Source organism: Aythya marila, assembly GCF_965140915.1.
Source record: "Aythya marila genome assembly, chromosome: 2".
NCBI classification, from domain to species: Eukaryota; Metazoa; Chordata; class Aves; order Anseriformes; family Anatidae; genus Aythya; species Aythya marila.
In genome coordinates, this window is record NC_139043.1 from 61,759,866 (window position 1) to 61,783,773 (window position 23,908).

The 23,908-nt window shown below is 37.2% G+C and overlaps 1 protein-coding gene across 7 annotated transcripts in view; it reads left to right on the forward strand.

The window, feature by feature from the left end:
• The window catches only part of BBS9 (Bardet-Biedl syndrome 9), a 323,372-nt gene that overhangs the window by 104,211 nt on the left and 195,253 nt on the right, over nt 1-23,908 (forward strand). Inside the window, exon 20 of one of the 7 annotated variants that reach the window (XM_082752912.1) lies at nt 2,111-2,780. The exons of 5 other annotated variants lie outside the window; for them this stretch is intronic. In XM_082752912.1, the coding sequence (XP_082609038.1) occupies nt 2,111-2,152 (42 nt within the window). In that variant the 3' untranslated portion in view covers nt 2,153-2,780. Of the gene's footprint in view, nt 1-2,110; nt 2,781-23,908 lie in introns of those variants that run through there. One more of the 7 variants, XM_082752909.1, reaches the window with a different exon arrangement.

Sequence of the window (23,908 nt, forward strand, 5' to 3'; positions counted from 1 at the left end):
AATTCCCAAGACAGGTCTAAGAGTGAAAGCTTTTCCTCATTGCCCTCAGAAGACTTCTAGAAACAAGCCTGTGACATTTCTGTTCCATTGCATCTGTGTTATTTACTTCCCCTTTAAATTATTTTCTTTAGAAGTTTATGGTCAATCCAAAGAGTGGGGAAAAATGTCACAACCCTTTGTTTTGATCACAGGTGCATTTTTCTAGTAGGAAGGTGCGTTTAATTTGACATGTGGGATGTTTGGGTGATTCTGCAGCAGATCCTGAGCCAGAATAAATTATCACAGGAGTTAATAGTTTTGACTCTGGGGTCTGTTCTTTAGCCTGGGTAAGTTTCTTCAGGTTCTTCTAGTGAAAGAAATGAGGCTGCAAATTTTTCAATTTCATACGTGCAGCAAATTGTCAGGATTTTTTTTTTTTCTGAAGGGACCCAGTCTCGTCTTACTTTAGGCAGGTGTTATAACAATTTACATTGTCTTTTGACTTTCTACTATTATTTTGAACAGAGTGATCAAACGGAGGGAATAAAGTTTCTAGGCATATGTTGCTTTTTAAAAAATAATGTCCTTATCAGGTGTAGAATTTTTAAAATGAAGGAGAAAGATTTTTCAGTCTGTGTTCTAGAAGCCTCCTCAGTGCCTTACTGAGATCTTAATTTGTTGTAGTTTTATTATGAGCAGTAGTGAGCACTCTGTAATCCTGTTTGATGTAGGACTGTTGCAGGTGCTCTTTTAAAATGGGACACTTATCGGAACAACAAAATATGGGTTTAAATATGTAAACACTGTTTTTAAAAATCTGAAGTGGCAGTGTGTGCTCCAAAACAGTGTATTTTTACAAGAAATAATATTTCTTTTTAGGCTTTTTTGTTAACATTTGTATTACATATGGGACAATGTTTCTTTCAGTTTAAAAATGGATTGTTCCAGCAGAGTGCAGCAAAAGACAAATATTGTAAATATATTTACTCCTGTCAAGAGTTGGTATGCCAAAAAGTGTGTGTGTGTGTGTGTGTGTGTGTAGAACTTAGATAAAAGGAGCTCATAATTTATAAAATACCAAATAAAATGTGGAGAATCTGCATAAGCAGATTGCACTTAAGTAAGTTATTTCTGCAGGTTTTTCCTTCTGCAACTCTTCGGTAGAGTTTGCTAGGAAAATAGTTAAAGAAGTGTTAATATATAGTGAATTATATATAATGTCTATAAACATTTTTCAAACAGTGATAAATAGAAGCAGAACTTTGAATTGTAGATAGCTAAATGTTGTTGGTTAGTAATTTTTCTGAGGCTGGACTGCAAGCACGTGGAAGAATTGAGATTACAATTCAGGCGTTTTTCCTTTCTTCCCCATACTTGGGCAATTAGACTGCTCTGCCTTTCATGATTTTAGCTACTGTATTTTTTTCCCCTACTTAACTGCTTGGAATTTAGTGAGTCTTATTTTTGGCCTTTGTTTCACCATAACATGCAAAAAATTCCTTTAGAGTTTTGAAGCCTTACTTTAAATTACACAGTTAAGAAAAGATTATATAGTTACCTTCTCCCCCAGAAATGTAAATAAGAGTAAGTGTGAGAATATTTGGTTCTGGATAATATACACAATTTGAATCAGCCTTCTAGTTTATTGTTGGGAAAAATTTCCAGTGATACAAAAGGATTCTTGCATGTTCCTTAAACATCTGCACGTCTAAAGTCACTTTAAGCTATTTTTTCTTTATGTAGGCATAGCTCTGTTAGATATTAGCAATTAAAGAATACTGAAGAGACCACTGAGAAGTATAGTTATTTTTATTATAATGCTAAAGCCCATAGTAATTTTCAGAAGCTGAAAAGAGAATACCTAGTCTTTAAAGCATGTGTTAATGTATGAGATACTTAGCAAAGAAAAGGTTAATAGAAGTACATATAAAAATTCAGATTAAAAATTGTTTATGTAAAATTTTTCTTAAGAAATCTCAAAAGAATGAAATTTTCCTTAATACATCTGTTAAAATTAATATAATTTGAATCAAGCCATACATTTTTACTGATAGTTTCTAATGTTATTTACATGTCATAATCTGGATTTAAAGCCCTAAGTATGCTTATGTTTTCACTCTTTGCATTGCAGCCTGATCCTGGGTTTCAAAATGCCTTGCACTGCCAAAGTTGAAGGGAAGTGTTCCCAGGCGAGTTCGTTCTCAGCTCATTAATCAACATGAACAGGTCAAATGTGAGACTGAGGGTGTGCAACACTGGGATTCCCATCCAGTCGCTTGTATGCACTGTTGTATCCCCACAACATGTCCTCCCATCCTTCAGCAGGTCCCCTTCCCCTCTGGCCAAGATGGGTCCTTTCCCTGGTGCCACTGCTTGCTGCTCTAGCCCATTCCTCCTCCTCCCTGCTGGTCAGATATGAACAGTTCTCTAGGGCACTAACATTGCCATGCTGAAGGAAAAGGGATGCTGGTTTGGAGAGTAATCACCCTAGGCCTTGTAGGAGGCTATTTTAGCATTTTAGTCTGATAAAACCAACAGCTCTCCAATTTTCCACATGCTCTTGGTTCTAGAAGCTGTTGGTAATAGCCTCTGGTATATGTTGAATGAGGATTTTCTTCTACTGTGACCTGAACTCTCTCAGATGGCAATAAATAAAGCTCCTTTTTTTAGGTTGAAAATACCACTGTTTGGTTCTGATCAGAATCTATAATACACAGTGAAGTAGCTCGAAATTTCTGGAGTACCTTTAGACTCCAGTTAGGATCTAGGCACCCTGTGTATTGGATGCTATGTCAATTGAAAATAAGCCTTTTCTTCTCCCTCCTTCTTCCCTCCCCCCCCCCCCCCCCCCCATTTTTTTTTTCCACCTGAAGTTCTTGCCATTTCAGTACACCAAATCTGAACCAAGATTTCAATTTAACTTGTCTGACCTAAGAATGAAGGTCAGAGTGATGAGGACATAGGAATCTTTAGAGATGCGGTTACACAATATGATGATTCTGGGTTCATCTCTTGACTTTTCTGATATTGTTTATTTTGTTTAAATTATTGGATCTGTCTCAGTCTGTAGTCTGCAGGGAATTAGTTACATTTACCATATCAGAAAATCTTAACAGAGCCAGAGCTGTGTTAAGCTCATCTAATAGTTTTGTTGTTTTCCTCCTTGCCTCGGTTTTGTAAAGACTTTATTTGCAAGAATACAAAGGGGAATACTCACTAATCACTCACTAATGAGAAAATGTGATTATTGGAGTAGTCATTATTCTTGTGAAAGTGATGCTTAGTTTTACAGAGCACATTATTAGTGTTGATGAACTAAAGAGATCAACGAATATAGGCTATAATGATCATGAAGAAGAGTTTAAAACTCTCTCCAATTATTGTTGAACATGTGACAGTGACTAATTTTAGGGCTGCAGTATTAATTATCTAAACATTCCTTTGTGGTAGCACAGTGTGGCCACTCTCAAGTTGGAACCTTTCTGTGCAGGCACAGCCCAACTTTGCCTTCTGGCAGGCCCAGACATATATCTGCCAGCTGAGTGGGATTGCTGTGTATGTGGTTTTTATCCATATTTTTTTACCGGCCAATTGCTTCATGTTTGCTGCTAGCAAGACCACGCTAGCTCTGAAAAGAGCTTGAAAGTCTCGCAGAGTATACTTATGGCTGAGAGGAAAGGAGGTGAGATTGCAGATATTTAATAGTAATAATAAAATAAAAAACAACAACAACAACAGCAAAAAAACACTGAACCTCAAGGTAGAATCATAAAAGCTCTTTGGGTTGAGGAGACTTTGAGTTGATGATTAAGCCTTGATTATTATCTTGCTGAGAGTCCATAGCTTGGTCCTGCAATTTTTATATGAAGAAGTCATTAGCCTGAGAAGCACTTTGTGTAAGTAGTACAATGAAGGTTTAAAAATTCAGCAAGGGGAAAGAATGTGAAGACAGTGGCTACAAAGAGTACGTTCACTGTTTTCTGAGATCAGGAAAAAGAGAAGATGGAGTGATAACTTGAAAAGAATATGTTGTACTAATTTTATTTATATATATATTATATATATATATACATATATATATTATTTAATGATGGCACAAACTTATATGCTCCTGGATTGACTATAGCACATGAACTATGTACAGAGAAAGAGGACAGATTTGGGGCACTGGAATACAGAGCTGTCTTTGTTATTGTAGTACCAGACCCGTTGCAGTCTTCGTTTTTACTTTTGCAGGCACTGCAACTAGTAGGGGTTATTTATGGTCTGCACAGTGTGACTGTTTGTGGTGGTTGTGAGGCAATAGGAAAGGAGGGGAGATCTGAGTCTTGGGTGCACTTGTTAAGCCTAGAAGAGAGGTGGGTGCAGGCTATTTTTAGGTAAGATATTGCAGAGGATAGCAGTCAGCAATAGTGAGTCATATTTTAGCTGAAGGGAGATAAAAGTGTTTGAGCAGTTATTGATTTTGGATAAAAGGAGGAGAGTTTAGGAAGACTGAGGGCTACAGAAAAATGGTAGAGGTTGTACTCAGATGAAAAAATAAGTAAGATGAGAAAGTGAAGAATGGAGGAGAATTTGGAATTTTCAGATAAAAATAAAATACATATTTTTATACATACTACTTTTTTTTTTTTTTTTTTTTTTTTTAATCCAAATAATCAATTTATAGAGGCCTAGAAAGGATTTAAAAAGGGAGTGGGAATTTAGATTTTGCATGTCCTGACTGGGAGAAGAGAGATGGGATAGGGAAGGATAGAGGGGAAGAAAACCCAGAAAGTACAGAAGCTAGTCATGCTTCAAAGCAATAGTAAATATTTTGTAAAGATAAAGGAACATTTATGCTGCTTTTACACTCTTTTGTCACATTTGATTCTTTTCATCTAGTAAAAGTAATAAATAAATAATCATAAAATATTTGTGTTTGAAAGTTCTTCTTTGGTTTTCATGAAGAGTATTTATTTTCCATCAGTCCATTACAGTGTAACATTGATCGGTGCATGTAATGTATTATTCATACTGTTCTAATTTCATTCCATTAGCAATGCCAACATTATGTGGAGTTCTGCAGTGGTAATGTTGTGTGAAGAGTCTTTGTACAGCAACTTGCACCGTGGTTCAGATCCTATTTCACATTTAGTGACAAGACAGAGTGAACAACAACACCTTATTGATAGTACTCAGACTTTGTTCCCCCTTCCTCCCCCTAAATGCAATGAGCGTCGTAAATGTACTGTAGAGCTATAAACCAAATTGCAAAAGGCAGAATGTGTGTATCAGAACTAGTTTATTTTTAGTTCCTGTATTATATCTTTGTCTTCCCAATGGCTAGAGTCATCAGAACAGACAAATAACTAAAACCATCAGTTGACAAAAATAGCAAGAAAAGAATTAAAAGCAGCCTTCAAATAAAATAGTCTGACATTTTGGTCCACATATATGATCCTTTGGGTATACTTTTTGATCATGTAAATTAAGCCATGCCTAGAATTGATTTAAGTACATACTAAAGCCAACTGCACAGTATGGTTAAGATTACTGAAGGTCTGCCTAATGCTAGTACAACAACAAAAAAGAACATCTTCATTTGAATAACAACTTAGGTTTGATGGCAGCAGGCTTCTTTATGCTGCACTGTGCGTGGGAACTTTTTGCACATGCCGTAGGCCCAGCCTACTGTGATGTGATATCCATCAAATTCAGTGATAATCAGTTCATTGACTGATTGGTTAGGGTGTGGCCTTGTTGCCTGAATGCTTAGTTCCATTCCCCCCCCCCCCCCCCCCCCCAAAAAAAATGTTTTTCTTCCCAATTCTCTCAGTCCACAAAAAATGCAAAATCTCTAAACAAGTAAATGAATATTAAAATCATAATTAACAAAACAAAACACCCCACAATGGAATTTCTGAATACTTAGTTTATGGAATTACAAGGAAATAAAAATGAAAGTTTGAAGTTTTTGTTTTTGTTGTTGTTGTTGTTTTTGTTTTGCAGATACTCTAATTTTTTTAACAGCTGTGTTAACAATGAAATAATCTCTTCCTGGCATGGACGCTTGAACAACAACAACAAAAAACACCACAACAAAACACCACAACCCCCCCTTTTTTTTTTTTTTTAAGGTGGATGTGTTATGAAAGAAAAATGTCTGATATCTTAAACATTTTTTAAATTTTATCTTTGGAGACAGGGAGAGCCTAAGCAAAGTCAGGAAGGATGTGAGAAATGGGAAGCTTAGAAATTGAAAAAAAGATTCAAAAGGCTCTGAAAAAATGAGATGAGGGGTGTCAAACACTCTAGAGACTTTAAGGGGATCAATAAGAGAACTGAGGGGATGGACAGCTTGAGGTATGAAAGGAGTAGATTTGATAGTCAAGGAAGAATATACCAAAGCAATTAGAAAACAAAGGTTTGAAAGCAAAATGATGGTGAGCGAGGGTGAGTATTTTTGTTTTTAAGTGTAATCTTAGTCCAAGAAATATAGTTGTACTTTGGTATCTGCTAAGATTGGGGTAAAGATTTGCTCAGCCTTTTGGAGAATAAGGAGCATGGCAGTCTTTAGTAGGCTCTGGATGTTTTAAGAGTTACTTAGTTGTATATATACAGAATTTTTTCTTTCTCTGACAAGGAAACTTACATGCAGCAACTTATGTCAATAAAACACTATTTCAGAGCTAAAATGAGGTGAAGAAAAAACATTTATTTATAGCAATGTTATATCTTCATTGTAATGAAATTTTATCTGTAATGTTGTGAGTAGAATTCACTATAGAAAATATGGGTAAGTTACTATTTTCAGTAAACATTATGTTTTCAGGTTTTCTTTGCTTTTACATTAGTTTTAATTAATATTTTGGTATGTTGACTAATGTTTTTGTATGTTTTCCAGAAACAGCTTTGAGTGCTGTAGACTATTTATAATAGTTCATCTTCATGAATTACAGCATGCATATAAGTAATGTGAGATAATTATAACAAACTATTTTGTAATAATCAAAATTCTAATTAAAACAGTACAAGATTAACCTCTTTGCTTGCAAAAACAGTAAAGATGCTCCACCCAAATGGTCCCAAAATGCATAAAACCCCATGGATTTCCTACCTTCTCCTTCACCTAGTGATTTCCAGCATGAGGGAAAAAATTAAAAAAAAAAAAAAATAATAAAAAAAGTTTTTACAGTGTCTTGTGTGATTTTTGCCCTTCATAGGAGTAGTTGTATCTTCACAGAATCACAGAATCACAGAATTTCTAGGTTGGAAGAGACCTCAAGATCATCGAGTCCAACCTCTGACCTAACGCTAACAGTCCCCACTAAACCATATCCCTAAGCTCTACATCTAAACGTCTTTTGAAGACTTCCAGGGATGGTGACTCCACCACTTCCCTGGGCAGCCTGTTCCAATGCCTCATGACCCTTTCGGTAAAGAAGTTCTTCCTAACATCCAACCTAAAACTCCCCTGGCTCAACTTAAGCCCATTCCCCCTCGTCCTGTCACCAGGCACGTGGGAGAATAGACCAACCCCCACCTCACTACAGCCTCCTTTAAGGTATCTGTAAAGAGCAATAAGGTCACCTCTGAGCCTCCTTTTCTCCAGGCTGAACAAGCCCAGCTCCCTCAGCCGCTCCTCGTAGGACTTGTTCTCCCAGCCCCTCACCAGCTTCATCGCCCTTCTCTGCACCCGCTCCAGCACCTCGACGTCCTTCTTGTAGCGAGGGGCCCAAAACTGAACACAGTACTCGAGGTGCGACCTCACCAGAGCTGAGTACAGGGGGACGATCACCTCCCTAGCCCTGCTGGTCACACTGTTTCTGACACAATCCAGGATGCCGTTGGCCTTCTTGGCCACCTGAGCACACTGCTGGCTCATATTCAGCCAATTATCCACCATCACTCCCAGGTCCTTCCCTGCCTGGCAGCTCTCCAACCACTCATCTCCCAGCCTGTAGCTCTGCTTGGGGTTATTGCGCCCCAGGTGGAGGACCCGGCACTTGGCCTTGTTGAACCTCATACAGTTGACCTCAGCCCATCGGTGCAGCCTATCCAGATCCTCCTGCAGAGCTTTCCTACCCTTGAGCAGATCAACACACGTGCATAGGTTGGTGTCATCTGCAAACTTACTGAGGGTGCACTCAATGCCCTCATCCAGATCACTGATGAAGACATTAAAGAGGACCGGCCCCAGCACCGAGTCCTGGGGAACACCACTAGTGACTGGCCTCCAACTGGACTTGACTCCATTTACCATGACTCTTTGGGCCCGGCTATCCAGCCTGTTTCTAACCCAATGCGCCAGTCCAAGTCAAGAGCAGCCAGTTTCTTGAGGAGAATGCTGTGGGAGACGGTGTCAAAAGCCTTGCTGAAGTCAAGGTAGACCACATCCACAGCCTTTCCCTCGTCCACCCAGCGCGTCACTTTGTCATAGAAGGAGATCAGGTTCGTCAAGCAGGATCTGCCTTTCATAAACCCATGCTGACTGGGCCTGATGGCCTGCTTGCCCTGCAAGTGCTGCGTGATGACTCTCAGGAGGATCTGCTCCATGAGCTTCCCTTGCACTGAGGTCAAACTGACAGGCCTGTAGTTTCCCGGGTCTGCCCTCCGGCCCTTCTTGTAGATGGGCGTCACATTTGCTAGCCACCAGTCAACTGGGACCTCCCCCGATAGCCAGGACTGCTGATAAATGATGGATAGTGGCTTGGCCAGCTCCTCTGCCAGTTCTCTCAGTACCCTTGGGTGGATCCCATCCGGCCCCATCGACTTGTGCACATCTAAGTGCCATAGCAGGTCATCAACCAGTTGTTCGTGGATAGTGAGGGCCACATCCTGCTCCCCATTCCCTTCCACCAGCAAGGATATATTGATATATTCCAGATATGTTCTAAGACAGAGTTAGGGGGAAAGAATTTACTCTGGCCAGGGTAGGATATGGCATAGCCAAATAACACAGAAGATTATATGAAAGATTTCTTCTCAATGGCTTGATTTTTTTTTTTTCCCCGTCTTCCTCCTAACCTTATGAATTTTGAATTCTCAGTTTGGGCCCAGCTTTGACTGGAGGAGGCACATCTCTAGTGGATACCAGGAACTACTGTAGGGAGCCCCAGGCTACTACTACAGACTTAGCAGCTGCAGTGTTGAGAAGTCAGCAGTAGAATAAGTGCACATGGGCATGAGATGTTTTGCACCAGGAGAATCTGGTCTCTTAGGCTTTCAGTAAGAAAGGCACTCAGACTCTGCTAGGTATCATTCACAACACTACATATTAAACACTGACACTATAAGAAGAGAACAGTGTAGATAATCTTATGTCCCTTTAGATGCTAGGAACGACAGGTGGAGTAGTATTGAATGGGTCTCTGATCCACATCCAGCAAGCTAGGCAGACCCCGTCTGAAGAAGAGATTCTCCCTCATTTGAGCTATTGTAGTGCATTATATTTATCATTTCTACAGTCAAACAGAAATTGTGTTTTTATGAAAACTTCTTGCTGCACTTTTAGGTAAAGCAAGGCCATGTAATTGTAACTGCTGTTACTGGGTGGGAGCTACCTTCAGGCTCTTCTTTTACAGGGTCTGGGTGTTTGTCCTGTGGCCAAGGGATTTGTGCAGGAAAACAGCCTGAAAGACAGACTGAACATGTGGTGCAGCACTGGCCTGTGCAGATGTGGTGCAGGCCAACTGACGGTGTGGCCAGCTGATGGTGTGGACTCCTCGGTGTGCAGTGATTTTGCAACCGGGATTACCGCAAATGTGAAATTCCAGTGTAGAGGAGTACAGTAAATGAGATTACTTTCAGATACTCTTCAACTCAGAATGAAAGTTATTGTTTAGTTTTAAACGTATGATCATTATATATATCACTGTGGTGTTATGTCATGTACAAATTATTAAAAATAGGGCAGGTGGCAAGAAATATCAATTATTCCCAGCTCCAGGAATGTGCAGATGTATTAATTTGAGAAACACGAACTAGATGAAGATAAATTGTATCAATATGTTTTTTGCAGATACTGAATAACAGGAAGGGATGTTTCCAGCAAGTGTATAATTTTGGGTTAATTCTATAAAACTTCCTTTTTTTTTTTAAAGTTTTAATACAGCTAAAGGTCTTATTTTCTTTGCTTACTTCAGACTGATAACTTAATGGAGTCATTGAAAACAATTAGCTTCAGCAAGCTGTCTCTGTTGCATAGATGTTTGGGATTTATATGTTGCAAATGTAACTACTTGCACCAGGGAAAATGTGATCCAGTGAATATAGTTTGAGATCTGGTACTGGAAGATCTGGATGTCTTTTCAGTTTTTCTATGACAGTTTATACAATCTTGAGTAACTTGCTACATTTTAATGTGTAAATGGCACTGTGTGTGTACAAAAAGTGCAACATGAGGGATAAATGCCTTTTGCAAATAAGGTGTGATGAGAAGACATTTTTAAAGACATGACATTCTCAATCTTTATTCATACTAAGATGTAGATTTTTTTCTTTGATTTTCTTTCTCCACATCTACATTTCATTCCCTTTTCAATTTTTCAACCATCTGTTCCTATTAAAACATAATTATGTAAGTTTTGTGAACTGTGATCCATATCCGTGTTTGTGAAATATTTTTTAAGTGTCTTTTATTGCTCTGATAAATTTGTTGGACTTGATCATTCTGTTTGAGGTCTTTGTCCAGATAGTCTTTATGATTTTGCAATTATCCTGAGCTATATTCATCTTGAAAACTCGAATAATCTCAACAACAATAATAAGAATAATAAAAATAGTGGAAAAAAAAAAAAACACACAAAACAACACAACAAAAAACAAACAACAACAAAACACAAAACCAAACCAGTGAGAGGGACAGATATTGTTTTGGCATCAAAATTTTGCTGTATAATTTGGTGTGTTTCAACTGTCATGTTTCTACCAGGTTGGCTTGCTAAATTTGGCTACTTAAGCATTGTAAGTCAAAATTGGAGGCTTACATCTTTACTAAGAAAAATAACAGATCAATGGATTTATTTGTGAAATTCACCCCCTAAATATAAAAACATAAGATGTTTTGGTTTTATATTTTTATATATATATTTAACATAAAGTTTTATGGGATGCTCTTTTCCAGCAGCATTGAGCATTGCTTCAAGCATAGCTTAAGTTTAGCACGAGGCTCCTACTGTTTCATCATCCAGTTAATCCACTGCTTGACTGTAGTGGTGAAGTCATAAGCGTGTAATCATGCTACAGTGGAATTTCCAGTATCTTCACAGATGTCATGTTACAAGCTTGTCATGTCACAAGTCTCATCTTACAATTAACAAGCTTGTCAGGTTACAGTCTTTCACTACAGGATTGTTAATAAATTATGCAGAAGTGGTGCTAGAAGAATTGAATCAAGTTGCCTCATGAGGAGATTTAGGAGTATCTGTGTTTTGATGGAGATTTCTTACAATTTGTTCCTTTTTTTTTTTTTTTTTTTTCTTAGTGTCTGAAATGTAGGTATACAGAGACTTGTATAGAGTCTCATTCCTGTGGACGAAATAGGAAGCTATACTTGAAAAAGTTTTTCAAGCTATACTTGAAAAAGTTTTAAAACTGTTGCTACTGCCATATTGGATTTTTTTTTTTTCTTTTCCCTCCAGCTCATTATTATCGATATATTGAAAACATAGTGATACCGTTCAGTGATTTCATAGCACAGGTTGTCATCTGAGGAAAATAGTTATTAAAATATCTGGAGTCTGAATTGGAAGCTATCCTATTACTTTAATTATATTTTCTTTTACAACTTTATTTCAATCCAGTCTTTTTCTTAATATATCAGCTATCTAGAAGCCGCTTTTTTCCTGGCATCCTAAGTGTCTTCTGTAGATATGACTGCCTGTTATCTTGCTTTTGCTTTTCTGCTTTCTTTTATTTCACTGCACTTAATTGTCTCTTGCTTTTTCATTTTCTCTAAACATATAGCATTATCAATTATTCTGGAGTTCATTATTTATCTTTATTTATCTATATATGTAGCTATTTAGAATTTATATGGACAAAATATATTTTTATAGGAAAATGCTTACTCACTAAAATTAGATTGTTTACTTGTTAGTTTCCAGGTTTTCAAAGTTATTTTTACTTGTCATAATGTTCTATTCAAATATTTTATATATAGAGCACTTACCTTTCATAAGCATAGATTTCATTTTTGTTTTGAAAATTCAATTTGTATTTCCATAAGACTAAAAAAAAAAAATGGAAAGGTTTTAAAATTAAGATAAACGGATATTTCATTTGAATTATTTTCCATTCTTTATATTCTTGTTCTTTAAGTTATTTCATATTTTGTCCTTATTTAGCGTATGACAATTTCAAAACCCAAACCCACAACATTTAATGGCTGGAAAATTGAATAACTTTGAAAATTCTACTGGAAAACTTCAGTACTCTGTGTCTGCACTAAGATTTTAAGCTGCCAGATGTTCTGCAAAATGGATGTTAATCTGCACTTTTCAGTTAATTATATTTTTCAGGCTGTTGCATTAGAAACATTTTCATATTCATTACAGAGATACAAAAAATATGTAAGAAGTTATTTCTTGCATTAGAAATATCTTTGAATCCTTGTTCCCAATCCACTATTCTCAACATAACACTCCTTTCCCAGATAAATTCTAAAGGGAATCCAGATGTTTATTTAAATATTCATAACACAACTACAGTTGGAGCTGGGAGGATCATAGATACCTGTGTTCATTTCACACTGCATTTATCTTGTAGTTAAAAAATGCAGTATTCATTGCAGTGCTAGCAGATGAGCTCTTTGACAGGAACATGGATTTTTTTCTTCTTTACAAGTAAGGCATTATGGAAAGGAGGCTGTAGAGCTGTCTCAGAAAATGTAATGTATTGACTATTGACCACAGTCCCACAGAAGAAGCTTTGTGTACTGTATATTGTATTCTTGAAGAATTCTGAATTTATTTGCACTTGTCCTAACACTGGATATATCTAAAAAGGGGATAAAACTTTTAAAGGAGACAGTTACAACTTTGCAGTTAATATTGAGCTGAATTTCACATTTAAGATAGATTTTATTTCATTGTGGAAAAGCCAGGAGAGCTTACCATCTTGCTGACATTCAGTGAAGCAGGGAGGAAAAAAAAAGGAGCTGGAAAATCTTCATTAAGTTGTGAACCATCTGAAAAAGACAATTTATTTGGCAATGTTTGCTGACAAACTTTGCAAAGAAGTGCTATGATCAAAATCTTAAATTTTAAACATATGCTACCTATTAAAAGTGATATCATAGTTCATGTAAAATGTTTAGATTAGGCCTGCTTTATCTCTTAAGATATTTGTCCATGAGTATAAATGGGTAAGTGGGTAGACATTGCTGTATTGCACATACCTTTTATTCTGGAATCTGCACAAGGGAATGCGTGCAGTGAAGAGAAGTTCGTGCAGGAAAGTATGAAAGTCAAGAGGCAGGGAATTTGGGGTATGTGTTCAGAAAGTTATAGGAAAACACAAGCAGCAGTGGGAATTTGTAAGGTGAAAGAAAGAAGAATGTACTTGCTAGCTATTCTGAAGAAATAAAGTGTCTGCCAGCCTTTCCAAACTGGTATGGTATGCTTCTGCTTTTCATCTTATTACTGAAAATTAGTCAAAGTCCCGGAGAATCTGGTCTTAAAAGCTTTAAAAGAAAAGTAAAAGTAAAGAAGTTTGATAGATAGTACTAGAATATAAAATGATTTGTTCATAGTCAGCAAAGATTATGTAGATTGTTCTATCAAATCAGTAAAGTCCTGACACCACTCCATTTTAACTCATTTAAAGATGTACTCCTATACATTTCACTACTTATTTTGATAGATTATGTATTTAAGAATCTAAAATGAGAAATGTTAGCAAATGAGAGCAAGAACATTAGATGAAAGTAATGACGTGTGGACATGACTTGTATGGGAGTGCTAGAATAAGCAGGTAGTCTCAGTTCCATGGAAGAGTAGGTACCAGTGCTGCTTTTTGTTTTTTCTCTCCAGGTATTTTCTTCCTTCCTTACTCATGCATTCCTTTCCCAATATGGTACGTATCTAGGTGTATCTATTAACATTTGAGGGTTTTCCACCCAGATTTGGATACTAATGAATGATAAAATATCCTTGCACTCTCAGCTCATGGTAGTGACTTCTTTAAAACACTGTAACAATGGATTTTGTAAGTATGAGTTGCTCTCTGTATGTCTGACTTTATTCAGAAGATTAGTAATTCATTCTTGCAGGCAAGCAATATACATGTATTCCATTATTGTATCTAAAAGAGCTAAACAGAGATTTGAAAATATTAGTCTTTTATTCCTTTCAAGACAATGGGAAAATAGTTGAATTAGTGCACATGGTGTTTGTACGCTACATACTAGTTTCTGGTTTTACCAGAGTAAATAAATGATACATGTAGGAAAACTGAACAATAAGGGATTAGAACTGAAGAGCTGACTTCATTTAATTCTTTACATGAATTTTTGTAGTCATTCTTTCATGCTTTTATGACATTGAGTGTCATAAGGTAAATTACACTTCTTTGACTAAGGTTGTCAATTTAATTGAAATCTCTGGAGTCTGAGGACCTAGGATCTGTAAATATGGGAATATCACAATCACATGGGGTAAGCTTCCATATAGCTGTAAGGCTTGTGGAGGCACATTAGGAATAAGATTCACGGGCATGAAAGAATTTCAGTCTCATCAGGTACCACATCAGAGAGCTGGCCTCTGGGACAATGCAGTCCCAGAAACCTGTGCTGCTCAGCAGCTGCAGTGCTACATTTTGTGTGATTTGAAACTTGCTTTCTAGTTCCTGTGCAGTGAATGATGATAATGGGAAATACTGGTCAGCAGGGATAACTATTAAATCAGCCTTCGGGCATCCTGCCATGTTTTCTGATGTTTGGGCTATCTTATATGTAAACCCAAAAGAGTTTAGTAATTATTAGAAGAAAGCGTAATTAATTTATAGAGTTCTAGTTATTTTGCTGAGTACTGTCACTGGAAGTACAATGAAGCCTTTAAGTAAGGTCTAGTTGCTGTATAAAGCTGTCTTGTGGCTGCTAAACTTTCACATTATACTGAAGTTGGATATAAACACTCCTTTTATAACTTGTATGTCACTGAAGTATGCAGATGTCTTGGCTCTGAAAGCACGTTTATGAAACGAGTACAGCACTGGAGTTATGCCAAGATTGAGACTCAGTAGTTTGAGGAGGAGTCCTAATACCTCTCAGGATGGGAGGTCAGCTAAATAAGTGGGCCTCCCTTGTTCTGGCAGCAGAATACTAGCCCTAAGAGAGAGTACTCTATGCATATTAGTTTCATTATGCAACAGTTCGTTCTGAAAAATCTGTATCGTAACACAACTTTGGTCCTCACGGAAAAGAGCCACTTCTGTTTAGTATAGGTGGTATGCCCTGCTAAATAGGAAAATCAGGAGAAAATCTCAGGAAAACTAATGTAAATTTTGATTAGTATAAATTTCATGACAATTTTTTTTTGAAAGTGTGTAGGAAATGCATAGTTTTCTCATACCTATTAAAGGTACTTACTTTGTGTAGCAGAAATGTGGAGGTACATCTAATGTGTGTAGTATGTTACATATTTAGTGTGTGCAAGAACATCCTTATTAGTGTATATACCCATATATATATAAGAATTCAGAGGGTTTAAAGACAACTGTAGCGTACCTCTAGCAGCATAAATTGTCTGATTTCTAGAATATTTCAGATGTTTCACATATGAATGAATAAGGTGTTCATAGTAAAACAGGTGGGACAGCCATGTCTCCATAGATGAGTTGGATATTGTACCTTCTTTTGTTCGGACCAAATATATTAGGTAATTTGGAAGAAATAGTATGCAGTGGAGTTCTTTTGATAATTTGCATTGCCATTTTAATCTGTCATTTGAGACTGAGGTGTGAGATTTTATTCTAGTTTTTTAGCTCATGAAGAATTAATGGCAGAGAGTTGTGTGTTTTTCAACACTGAGGTACTTTCTTCCCCCAGTAATAATGATGAGATGTGAGTTAAAATTAAGATTACAATCATATATCTTACATTTCAACATTGCAGCTGTTGGGCAAGATTCTTGGCTTGGCAACGATACTGTCTCAGCTTAAGAAATGGTCTTCTGAGAATTCTGCTTTAGGTAGGTTGTATTACAGACAGATGTAAGTTCATTCTGGCTGTGCTGCGATCCTGAAGTCGTGGTGAGAAGCTCAGTGCCCAAGCTACCAGGTCCCAGTGAGAGTGTGGGTAAGCACAATGCCAAAAGCATCTAGGCAAAAATTTCTGGGCAAGGGCTGTTTTGTGTCTGACCGTCCTGTTTATGTAGTGGATAGTGACTCTTGTGCCATCTGTACTTATATTTTTGGTTTTGTTTTTCTAAGATCCTCCTCTAAGGATATAGAGATACCAGTTACGCATGAGAACCTTATAAAGGGTGATGCTCGGAGTATCTGTGGAACTAGATAAATCAGGGCTAGCTATGTGGTTCCTGTGACTACAGATGTAGTCTTTGTAGCTAAGTTCAATTCTGTTGAAATCTGGGACTACCCCAAGAGCTGTGCTGCTGGAAGACAGCATGAGCACCAAGTTCACAGGGCTCAGGCACATTGGAGAGCACAACTACTTATTTCTTTTGCTTTATTCCAAGGTATAAGTATTTTGTTTTAATTAAAAAGTGGTTTAAATATTTGTGCTACTTACTGGCAAATAGTAAGACAAAATGTTTTGTTTTAAACTGTTTTTTTTTGCACAACATCCATTTCAGAAGTACTTGGTGTAACTCTTGGTTACAGATAGCAAAATTATTTTTCTGTCTGGCTATTGTAATACTTCACAGTTAAATTGTGCAAGCAAAGAATTTAACACACACACCCACACACCATTATTAATCTAAAACTCTAACATGTATTCTACCTATCTCATTTTTGCAGGTAACTTTGCCTAATCTACAGCACAGCAAATTAGACATAGATGTCAAGAAAAATCTAGAGGGAAAAGCTTGGCATTGCATGGAAATGATTAGTGTCAGTGAACCAAGTCTTTCATTTTAATATTTAGTCCTTTCATGGTAACATATTTCCAGCAGAGCAGAACAATGCTTTCATTTTTTTTAAACTAAAGGATTTATTTCATGTGTGGATATATGCGCACAATCAGTGTTTATATGTTGCACTTTTTTTTTTTTTTTTTTTTCTCCTACAACAGCAAAATACTGTTGAATTGCCTTCGGGTTTGCTACAAGCCCTAGACTTATCACCCCTATATTACACAGTTAATTATTTCTACCTGAATGCAATACTTGATTTTCTTTGCTTCTGTTGAATAGCAAACTTTAAGCTATTCCTTCAATTCTTCAAAATTATTTCAGAGTTTAATCTTGTTCTTTGACGCCTTATGATGTGGTATACTGCATTGCTCTCTGGTTATATTTTATATTTCATGCTCTAGGTGACAAATGAAAATGTGAAATGTAATATTCAGGACAGAACCTTGTAGTTTCCCACTGTATCCAATCTTACATTTACACAATGATTCACTGCTAAACTCTCAGAACACACTTCCAAACAGCATTTCTTACATTTCCTACTGCAATTTTATGTCCCCAGTGGTACACTCCTTGAGGTTCATTAATTTCCACAGATTCTGAAAGTGGGGTTATCGTTTAATTAATTAGAACTACCAAGACAAAATCAGTTGCAAGTGGCTTTCCCCTTCATTTTTATATTATTGAGTAGTTAAAGAAACAAAAAACAAGCTGGCATTTTTTCCCTAAGATATACCTAAGATACTCAGGTTAGAAGTGCAGGAGGGAAATGGTATGGTTCAGATGGCCAGTACTGGAGTGAAGTTCAATGATTTCAACAGCTTGAATAGGTCTTGTGTGAAGAATCCATGTCCTTGCTATAGTACTCAGCCTTCATTTCAAAGGACAGTAGTGATAGACATCTGTGTTTAATAAATTTATAAGACTTGTCTAATAATGTAAAATAATTCTAAGAATTCAGCAAAGAACCTTCAGTCTGTAGTTTTTAAATAAACATATTTTCTGAAATGAAATAGTGAAAGATCACTCCCTCCCTTTTCCACAGCTTTCAATTTTGTATGCAGAGGTAGTCTAAGAGGAATTAATGTATGGATCTATGCTGCAGTGGTAGCTATACTTACACGAAAAGTTACTACTCTCAGGCTGCTCTTTACATGTATTACTTCTGGTTTTCAATACGTTCAGTCCTAATCTACAAAGAAAAGTTATTTTAATACACACAATTTTGGACTGAAGAGTTATATTTTACATTGTAATGTACTAGGTACTCTTGCGTAATCAGCTATAGCCTCTCTTTTCAAAACAGTGGTGACTTTCTGCCAATGGACTATAACTAGGTTAAGAGGATATAGTCACTTCAGGTATATATGCTGTTTCTTCTCAGAGTAAGGGAGGCTTTTCTTATGTGCTTTAGAGCAAGGGGAATAAGCAAACTTAATAATACTGTCCCCAAAAACTCTCCTGGCCTTGACGTAGTTTAGCTCATTTCTAAAGCTCAGCTTTAGGACAGGTGGGTCAGCCTCAATGATCTTTAAATAAGAAAGTGAATGTCTAGTTGTTAATTTGATTCAGGTAGACATCTTTTGAAATTTACCCCTCTTAAGTTGTGAGTTGAGATTAATTATCTGACTTTAAGCAGGCTTCAGCAGCAATCAGGCTTCTGTGTCAAGGCTTCTAGAGTGATGAGATAATCCAAGCTGCCTGCATGACTGATGAATTGGTTATGTCAGTATTTCAGGGAAACTGGTAATTGGCCATTATCATCAAATAAGAGGAATATCTGAAATAACGAGCAAGAAAAGACCTCATTAATATAATACTTTACTGTAGTTTTCATAAATGTGCTTCCTATTGGTAATAGGAGATAATTTGGAGGTAACATGGCCAAACTTTCAAGTCACCCTTATTTTCTTCTGAAATACAAATCATAAATTGTCTAGTATGGCTACGGTGGAGAGGGGATCTGAAGTTACAGAATGGCAATCTTTTGAAATAAACATTTATGGAATTATATGAATTATGTTAACAGAAGTATCCTTTCTTTGATAGTCTCATAACTCAAGCAATAATTTTTCATTATAGGGGTAATATAAAGTAAATATTTCCCTAATTTGACTATTATTCTAAAATATTCTTGAATCATACAGAACTCTTATGTATATATTATTGAGAATACATTTTAAAATGAATTCACCTTCACGCTTTTGATGGCTTGTTTTATTGGGTGCATTTAAAAAATGGCCTTGCACTACTTTTCTCAGTTTTAAAAAGTGTTTTTATATTTCCATTAGTAATTTAAAATTACTAATTAGTTTTATTATTAATTTAGGTAGGCATAAATTAATAGATCAATATAATGTCTTAATAGTCAAATTATTGAGTGTGCAATCTTTGTCTCTTTTTGGACTTGCATAAAGCGTGAGGGAAAAAAGGACAGAATCACAGAATCACAGAATCACAGAATTTCTAGGTTGGAAGAGACCTCAAGATCATCGAGTCCAACCTCTGACCTAACGCTAACAGTCCCCAATAAACCGTATCCCTAAGCTCTACATCTAAACGTCTTTTAAAGACTTCCAGGGATGGTGACTCCACCACTTCCCTGGGCAGCCTGTTCCAATGTCTAACAACCCTTTCGGTAAAGAAGTTCTTCCTAACATCCAACCTAAAACTCCCCTGGCTCAACTTAAGCCCATTCCCCCTCGTCCTGTCACCAGGCACGTGGGAGAATAGACCAACCCCCACCTCACTACAGCCTCCTTTAAGGTATCTGTAAAGAGCAATAAGGTCACCCCTGAGCCTCCTCTTCTCCAGGCTGAACAAGCCCAGCTCCCTCAGCCGCTCCTCATAGGACTTGTTCTCCCAGCCCCTCACCAGCTTCATCGCCCTTCTCTGCACCCGCTCCAGCACCTCGACGTCCTTCTTGTAGCGAGGGGCCCAAAACTGAACACAGTACTCGAGGTGCGACCTCACCAGAGCTGAGTACAGGGGGACGATCACCTCCCTAGCCCTGCTGGTCACACTGTTTCTGACACAATCCAGGATGCCGTTGGCCTTCTTGGCCACCTGAGCACACTGCTGGCTCATATTCAGCCGACTATCCACCATCACTCCCAGGTCCTTCCCTGCCTGGCAGCTCTCCAACCACTCATCTCCCAGCCTGTAGCTCTGCTTGGGGTTATTGCGCCCCAGGTGGAGGACCCGGCACTTGGCCTTGTTGAACTTCATGCAGTTGACCTCAGCCCATCGGTGCAGCCTATCCAGATCCTCCTGCAGAGCTTTCCTACCCTTGAGCAGATCAACACACGTGCATAGGTTGGTGTCATCTGCAAACTTACTGAGGGTGCACTCAATGCCCTTGTCCAGAGGGCATTTCACAACACAGACAGCATTAGCTAGGACATATATCATCTCTTAAAGTCTAGAACCATAAAAAGGAGCAGTCTAGCCTGTCTAGCCTGTTTAGAGATGTTTGGGGAAGACTGTGCTTTCTGTATGGCTTTCATGGGCTTTGAAGAGAGTTTTGTTTCACTTAAATTACTCGAGAACTGCTATGCTTGAGGTGGAGCATGAAGGCATGTCACATACCCTGTTTACATATTGCCTTTACAGATGCTCCAGAGCTCCCTCAAAAGTAGTTTCTGGTGATGACATGACAGCATGGGCTCCCCACTGTCCTCAACAGCACATTGAGCTGCTGGCAGCTGGGACTATCTGCAGGCATTGCATGCTGTGAAGCAGCTCGCAGGCTCTATGGGGCACTAGCAGAGCATGCTGTGCTTGCCAGGACAGTAGAGACCAATTGGGTAGAGTGGTAGGGAAGTTTACAGGCACAGAGCTGGCTTCTGTGCTTTGAAGTCACAGATTCTGGAGCAAGTAATGTAGGAAGTAACCCCATTTTGGCTTAGATGGTATGCAGTTTATGTTATCAGAAGGCAAACATCTGCCTAGAAACCAGGATGTGGTCACTACAGCTAAAACATGGTATGTGTTTATAATGTCCTATCATTTTTTACAGTGTTAGTGCTAACCACTGTTATCTACAGTTATACAGAACAATTGAAAGAAGAGATGACTGATAGGAATAATAGAAATGAGAACGTATGGTAATAAATGTGATTATTTTTTTTTTTATACTTAAAGTACCAGTCTGGGTGCTTTCTAATTTACATGTTCTACTGTAGGTTCCTATAAGTCACTTAAATACTCAAAATAACAATAAACTTTTGGCTGCTTAGAGTGTTCATATCCTCTAGTTGAAATTATTGGAAAATACTTGGTACATTTGAATATCAGTCTATGGTACTTAATAAGCCTAGATATTAATGACATAAGTTTCTGATTTTGCACGTTTTTTAAAGGTCGTGTTCAAAGAAATAGATGTGTTGCCACTTTTAAGTTTTACTTTTTAAGTATTTCTTGGAGTTGGTTAAGTATGATTTCCAGCAAAACCTAGAGAATGTAGATTTCTGTTCCAAGAAATGTGCATACCTGAATCTGGCAAAAATGCTGTTGATGACTCGAGGCTTTTTTCAGTCCTTCTAGTAATGTTTCAGTGTGGAATGTTTTCTCTACTCTGTGCTGACAAGTTTATCATTCAGTATTTTAGAAAGGTTTTAGTTTCTCTATAAATTTGCATGACATCATCAATGTAAATAAGAAGTGCTGTATACTTCATGAGTTCATAACTTGCTTCATTCATTTGTAGGTTTTTGAAGGTGTGTATGTGTGTTAACTAGGTTGGTTGCACCATTTCTTTTGGTGGGAAATCTGAAAGCTGTTTGTCTCTTTCCTTGTTTTCAGGCACTGTTTTAAGCACCATAGATAAAGAGTCCAGAGGAAGGTTGCAATTAATTGTCCAGAACATGGGAATGGAATGCTGGTCTGGCATAACCCAAATGAGTTGCACTGAATTTGGCATAGAGCATTAAAAGAAGGTGAAGTCACTTTTAATGATATGTCCCAATTCGTAAACAGGTGTTTGCCCAAGGGGAACACACCAGAGTTACTTTGCAGGCATTATGGAAGAGTGAATCACTGGAATATGTGAACATTTCTAACCCTACCCCTCCCCCAAAATATATTATGTCAATCCTTTTAGCAATTTGTGTTCAGCGAGGTATTGCTTGCAGCACTGAAAGAGATTGGATTCCAGAAATTGTGGCACTCTTTTTATCTATTAGCTATTTAATGAATGGTGTTTTAAAATTTGATTGGCAGCTTCTTTTCCTATCTTAATTAAATTGCTCCTTCACCCAAGTGTCTTTGAAGGATGGAACCTTTGTTAAAGATGTTAAGTTAGTCTTTTATTTTTTGCTTCCATGGGAAGCAGGGTTTGTTGACATGCTAAGATAAAAGTGTGGATTCAAGAATATACTTGTTAAAATACTCACTAAAACTATCTTAATACTACTAACCAGAACAAAGAAGAAAATGTCCCAGTGACGTTATTTTTTTCCACTTGAGATGTGAAGAGCTCATAATGTTTCTGCTAAATCAAATTCTTTACCTAAGTTAAGGTTTAGAGATACAGTAAAAGTTATGCTGAAGGCACGAATGCACCTAAATAAAAAAAGAATTCAGTCAAAAATTATTATGTTTCTGAGGGTTGCCCCCGTACTACCAAAATTTCTATTGAAGGGAATATATTACAAAATCAACACTACAGAAGGACAGCATGGGTGTTATGAGAAAATTTGTTGATAGGGGAAAACGGTTGATAAAGAGTCTGAATATTAAAGTACTTGGTTTTAAATTAAGTGGGGATTAGACACAAATTATTTTAAGGTCACTAGGTGTGAGTTGTTAGACTAATCTCATGCAATTCACATTTTAATATGCACCAATGAAAATTGCTTTCTTGAATTACTTCAAGGTTTTTTATTAGCATGCACATTCAGTTTAAGAGGTTGAATTGCACAATGTACCATTTGAAGTTCACTGACAGTTCCCATATGGCTGTGTTCACAATCATCAGAACAAAGTGGCAGTAAAAAGTTAGAGTTTGAGTTAGAATTTTCACTGGCTTGGAGACATGGAAACCATATTAGAAAGAATAAAGGTCATTTTATTCTGATGATTGGTTATGAAATTGTCCTTTATGATCTTTAGACAATAGTTTTTCTAAGGAGTTGTATGTTTTCTGACTTCTTTTCATAAATATTACTTGCGTTGCACATACGGAAAAAAAATCTGATAGTCGTACTTTAGTACAGCCTTTAGTCATATATGATGTAGGTTATATGTTTTATGCTTTCTATACATTTTGTATTTTCATTTTAAATCAAGCCATCCTTTCTTTGCAATTGATTTAGTTAAACTTGTATGCCAAATTTTTTATAAGGAACTGATAGCACTTATCATGAAAATGAAGTCATAAAACTTCTCTTAAGTCTTGGTGCTACATTGTATGATAGTTAAGTGAGCTTAAGGAAAATTGGGTATCTTACCTTTATTAAATGAAGAACTTTATTTACTATTTACAAAATATAATAAACCAGAATAAAAATTAGCTGCATTAATTATTCAGATTCAAGACCATTCAACTCATACACTGTAAAGCAATTACAAATTGAATTAGAATGAGACCAAGTTCAGGCTACAATGTTAGGCTAACAAATGAAAAAAGTGACCCATATGAAAAAAGGGACCCATAAGGATCATCAAGTCCAACTCCTGGCACTGCACAGGTCTACCCAAAAGTTTAGACCATGTGACTAAGTGCACAGTCCAATCGCTTCTTAAATTCCGACAGGCTTGGTGCAGTGACTACTTCACTGGGGAGCTTGTTCCAGTGTGCGACCACCCTTTTGGTGAAGAACATCTTCCTGATGTCCAGCCTAAACCTCCCCTGC